This window comes from Sciurus vulgaris (genome assembly GCF_902686455.1).
Source record: "Sciurus vulgaris genome assembly, chromosome: 11".
NCBI lineage: Eukaryota > Metazoa > Chordata > Mammalia > Rodentia > Sciuridae > Sciurus > Sciurus vulgaris.
Genome location: NC_136472.1, coordinates 18,828,398 through 18,834,749, shown reverse-complemented (window position 1 = coordinate 18,834,749; position 6,352 = coordinate 18,828,398). Strand labels below are relative to the sequence as shown.

Here is a 6,352-nt window from a genome sequence, read left to right as displayed (position 1 = left end):
TGGAAGTCTTCCTGGCGATATTATTAAAGAACAATAAATATCACTGGCTGATCATTAAGCTATACTGAACAATGGGGAGTGCTTAGGAATTCAGACATTGGAATATAAGTGATAATAATAATAAAGATAGTAATAATAATAAGAATAACGACCAGACTTTACCAGCAGCTTCACAATGTAATCTGATTCCACGAAATTACTCCAGGCCAGAGAGTAAACACACATATGGCAACAAACACGCCTTCCTAAATGGCACTAGAATCTGGAGGTGCTGTAGGATGTTAGATCAATTGTTCAGTTTTAACTGGATTTTATGAGGTATGTAACAAAATTAGAAAGTATTATCTATACACAGAAACAAAATCAATAATATCATCAATAACAGGTTGCTGCTAGAAGTCCATATGCTATCAGGAATATTAAATTAAGTCTTTGAGTTGAAAGGAAGTGACACCATAGATCAAGTCCAAATAATAAAAATCAAAGAGAGTCTTTGTGATGCTAATTTCATCAGTAATTATAAGGCATAGTGTTCACATAATTTTTCTATTTCCCCTGTACAAAATTTTAAGTAGTTATTTGAAACAGTAATTTAAACTGAAAAAATTAAAATTAAAATTACTATAAAAGACAATATGAATAATTTTATAGGAAACAAGTAGGTTGGACAAACCAACTTCCAGAATGACTTCACATCCAAAATAATGTGAAATAATATGAAATAAAATATCTATATAGACTTCTAATACCAATTGAACAATTGAATTAATATTAATCTCTAACAAAATTCCAAGCAAGAGAGGGTTTCACTAATGATTGTATTTTTCTTCTTACATTCAGTTTTGTATTTCAGCAATTTTAATGTTTTATTACCTCAATATAATTATACATGATAGTTGGTTTTATTTTGACATACTCGACTCATAGTGGCATGGATTTAATATGATCCATTTCAGTTCTAAGTGTCTCCTCTTTTCCTCTCCTTGACCTTTCTGTATTAAGCTTCCTCTCATCTATTTTTCTTCCTCCCACATATATTTAAATATACATATATGTGAAAACTTAAAAAAAGAAAGATCATCAAAACCAAATGTTTGATTTTATAAATTTTGTTTTTATGAAGTTCAATAATACATATGCGTGTATATTTGATGGTTGAGAAAGTTAAAAAAAGACATAAATTGGAAATAGTAGGAGGATCAAAAGGAAATTTTATACCACAACTCACAGATATTATTGAAGTACTAATAAAAATACTCCTAATAACTTTCAAACTATAAATATGCCAACTAAATAAAAATAATTCCTTAACATCCAAAAAGCATCATCCTTTCTCAATCTGAAATGGATAATTTGTATAGTCCACCTAACTCACAAGAAAATTGAACTTTTCTTCAAAAGGCCCCAGTATTATACGGGAGTGGTATATATAGAACTTCAACAGGTCCAGATGACAGTAATTTACCTGATAAAAAGGCCCAGATTCTTAGGGTCCTTTCTCCTGCTACATTCTTTTCTCTGTACTTCTATATTAATGAACTCATGAAAGCTGACTTAGCAAAATAACTTATGGGCATAGTTTACCTGGTTCTATGTGACATTCAGGAATCACCCTAAAGCTGACCTTGGCAACAGTGCAGTCACTTTCTGTGACATCCCTGAGGGACATTGGTGAGGGGCCAGATCACCAGGGGGAAGAACTGTGAGCAATGCTTCTGGATGTTCATTTAGTTTGGAAGGAAAAATGGCTTGATGCGAGATAGTGTACCGATCCATGGGTTAAAGTTAATGGTTTGAGTGAACAGTTGGAGATTTGGAAAAAATTAAAGAGAAAACTGATCATTAAGAGGGACTCTATTTTTAGAAAAGAGAAATAAATATATTTCTCTGAATGATCCAAAAAAAGTGAAGATATTTTTGAACCATGTGAATGTTCATTAAAAGTTGTCCTCAGCTGAGGAGATTTTGGATATTCAAAAGGTTTAGGGAAAAGCATTCAGTGGTTACCACCCAGCCTCTTTTCCCAGGTTCCATTACCATTGTCCAATGGGCTGTTATGCCAGCTGACCATGCAGACATAGGGAGAGGCCATGCATGGACACAGCAGCATGAACTTCCAATCATCATCCTCATTCCAATTAGAAACACTGATGAACATCTAATATATCAGGAGAAGGGATTAACCACAAATTCTAGATATGACAACATTTCCTGGAATGGCCCGCCAACTGTCTAGTGGCAGGCTGGTTACATTGGACTGATTCCATCATGAAAAGCACTGTGTTCTTATGAAAATAGACATTGCTTCTCCCAAAACTTACTTCTCTAAAACAATATTTTTTTCTATACTTCACAGGAAGGACAACAAGAATAAAAATGACTCCTCAACATCTGTCTCACAACATTCCAAATATAATAACTTGTGGTTTGTTCAATCTCTGCCAGGAAATAATTTTCCTGAAATGATTCTTATTATATTTTTCTCTCTTTTATCATTCTTCTATTACATCTTTTTATGTTAGATTTAAGATGCTCTGATAGAGGCTTTATCTTAAATTATTGGTGATTTATTCCTGCTTTTTTCTTTTAATCTCAGCTGGGGTAGATTTATTTTCCTAGACATGTCATTTGAGTTGTTATCACATATTCTGGGTATATTCTTCTAGTCAGAAAGTACTACTGCATTTTCTCTCCACTGTGTTAGGTATCTCCATTAACTGTAATAAGAACAAATATTATTCACCTAAAGACAAATGCTTTTAATAGCAAGGGCAAACATTATAACATTCTTGTTTAATCATAAATCTGGTGACAGGTCAAATTTCTCAGAAATATGTTACCTTTGAATATAGTAATAATAATGAGTTTAGTTATATCGATAGAATGAGAAAATAGGTCAAGACATTGTTTAGTTTTTTATTAACTACATGCATGGAATTCATCATTTACTTTAATTTGTTACATAAATAACACCAATAAAGGGTAACAAACTCTAAAATATCAGTGAAATAAAAGAAACAAAGGAGGAAATTTTATTTTGAGATCACTACAATGAACATTAATTGTATATTAATTCATCATTTTCAGTAACTACGGTGCAGTAGTATTGTGCTATATCTGTGATTTATATCAAATACATGCTTTTATAAAGTATTATATCCTCTTCCTCAATTCTACTGTATCTTTTACCTCCCCAAGAGAATTTTTACCTTGAAAAACAACATATCCTGAATACTTAATAAAAAGATACTTGTGGGTTATTCACAGATTTCTTCCTTTTTCCAGTTCTCCAACATTACATATGTACATTTTAATAAAATGTACTATTTTATGTGATTACCATATAGTAATGTTAACTTTTAAAGATACATAAGCTAGTCATAATATTCACCAACATCATTTATGAAACTACATGTTTTTTTCTCTAACAAGTGTTTTTCTCTGAACAGTCATGTTATGTCAAAATATAAATGTGTATGTGTGTTTGTCACTGTGTGTGTTCTTCATTTCATGTCCATTTCTGATCTCTTTTTAAAAATGGTTGTCACAGATCTATGGATGTGAATAACATGATTTTTAATAAGTGATAAAACAGAGTCTGTAATATTACTAATTCAATTAAAATGTTTGCTGTCAATAGTGTGTTAAGAATAAGAGTTGCACACACATACAAAAATAAATATCAATGAAATGATCTGGAATTTTTTGACACATATATCACCTATACAGCTTAAGACATCAAACAACATTACTCTATGTAAATTTATGATTACACAAATGGTATGCCTTTACGCCATGTACAGAGAAACAACATGTATCCCATTTGTTTACAATAAAATTAAAAAAATAAAAATAAAAAAACAAAGTGTAAAAAAAAAACAGACAGAACCATTTCAGAACTTCAAAAATAAAATTTAATTTTAAAATAGTTATCACTGAAGAGATATATACGACATAGAGCCAGAGATACATACCACTGGGAATTTTATTACAGATGCACATAAAAACAAGTTCTGAAAATATAATTTACATTGATTCAAGTAAACTACCTAATAATTTTCTCAATGCCCTTTTGACATTCTTGTTCCTCAGGCTATACATCATGGGGTAAAACATGGGAGTCACAATAGTATAGAAAAGAGAAAGCACTTTGTCAGTTTCTGCTGAATGACTAGCTTCAGGTCTTAAATATGTAATAATGGCTGATCCGAAGAATAACAGCACCACTGTAAGATGAGATGAGCAGGTGGAGAAGGTTTTGGCCCTGTTTGTGGCTGATGGCAGTTTAAGAACTATAGAGATAATTTTGATATAGGAAATAAGAATGAACAGAAATGGGGCCAATACAAACAGAGCAGTCATGTAGACCATCAGCTCATTGGTGAACATTTCCCCACAGGCCAGCTTAAGTACTGGGGGGATGTCACAGAAGAAGTGGTTGATTACTCTGGAAGCACAAAATGGTAGAGAAAAAATCTGGAATGCCAACCCTACCTGGATAGGAGGCAGCCACCAGCTGAAGACAGACCTTGTGGGTCATGACTAGAGGATACTGCAGAGGGTTACAAATGGCCACATAGCAGTCATAGGCCATCACTGCCAGAAGGAAACATTCTGCTGCTCCCAGACCAAGAACCCAGAACATCTGTGTAGCACAGGCAACCAAAGAGATGATCCTTCTCTGGGTCCCAAGATTCATGAGCATTCTGGGGAAAGAATCTGAAACATAACAGATCTCCACAAAGGAAAAATTGCCAAGGAAAAAGTACATGGAGGTGTGGAGAGCAGGTTCCACTTTGGTTATTACCAATATAGTTCCATTGCCCAGCAGGATGATCATGTAGATGACAAAGAACATTCCAAACAGAAACCACTGGAGATGGGGAACATCAGCAAACCCCCAAAGGACGAATTCCGTCCATGCAGTTAGGTTTCCTTCTGGTGTTTTTACCTGGTGTTTCATCTGTGGAAAGCAAAAACTGAACTGTTGCTTCTCACTTTAACTTCAGGGATAGTTGCCTGCTCTCTAAATGAATCTGGTCATCCAGATCAATACTCAAGGCCACTGGGATTGTTTGCAGTGTAAGAATGTGACTCCTAACACATTGCACCTTTTCCTACCTTAGACCCTATGTACGATCACTACACACATTGCCCAGAAATTTCTTTAAAATCGTCCCATAGTGTCTCCTGTCAACAGTCTAGAATATTTCAAGCTATTCACAGTCACAGTTTGGATTGGTCACATTGAAGATGAATCCACAGGCCTGCCATCGTATCTCAGTTTTAATTGGTATTTTCTTAAGCACGTTTCAACAGCTCTGTATCATAGATTATTTTCTTCCACACTAAATGTTATTTGTTAATAAATATCATTTATTATTTTAGTGGTGCTAGGGCTCAAACACACATTAATTAATCTACAATTCCTACCCTATCTTTAAACCATTTTAAGTTATATAAAAACATTTCAATTGTACATATCAATGGGGTACCATGCTATGTTTTTGTACATGAAATCATTGTGTAATATTTAAATCATATACATATTTATTTCCTCAAACATTATTTCCTTATTGTGAAAATATTCATGATCCCTCCTTCTACCTTTGTGAAATATAGAGTACATTTTTACGTTTATTTTTCAACACTCAATTTCCTCCCATCAATTAATTTGAAAATAAATGCCTTTATCATGTAGTTCATAATTGTAGGAAGTTACAGAAAATATTTTATGACAAAAGGAAAAAGTATCCTTCAATAGGTTATCATGTGGGAGCTACTTTGAGTTTTACTTAGTATGGGAACATGGATCCAGATAGAATCAATCAAGAAAATAACTGGTAGAAACCGAGGTGGTCAGAGGTATGTTATAGGGAGTAAGTTTGTGGTCCATTAGATAAAAAGAGACTGGCCACTAACTTAAACACCATGTGTAGGGGGTCCTTCACAGTCTCCGCTGTTCTAAAAACAAAAGAAACAAACAACAAAAACCACAAACAAACCAGAAAACTCTACAAACTACTCTATTTTCGTTTTTTTGAAAACTAACATATTTCAACTCAATATGAAATAACATATTTCAACTCAATAATGATGGACAATTTCTTCACTTACTGATAAGTTTCATGATTGCAAGCTAAGGCAAATCTCTTTCATTGAACTTGTGTTTGAATCCTAACTCCAGTGTTTATTATCTGTGATATAAGAAAAAGTTATTTAACATTTCTAAGGTAACTTATTTATTGAGATAACATTGGCAAAATATCTCTGATCCAATTTAATGTGATTGTCATCTAGTTATGTTTCCATACTTGAAATTGTGTAGATCTTAGAAATAGGGCATTAGGAT

General features: G+C 33.1%; 1 protein-coding gene across 1 annotated transcript; it reads right to left on the bottom strand.

The window, feature by feature from the left end:
- Positions 1–4,026: 4,026 nt before the first annotated feature.
- On the bottom strand, positions 4,027–4,963 carry LOC306638418 (olfactory receptor 10AG1-like; the record flags this gene model as incomplete). The annotated part of the gene is given in 2 exon segments (XM_079101710.1): positions 4,027–4,494; positions 4,496–4,963. Coding segments are annotated over 2 exon segments (936 nt in total).
- Positions 4,964–6,352: the final 1,389 nt, after the last annotated feature.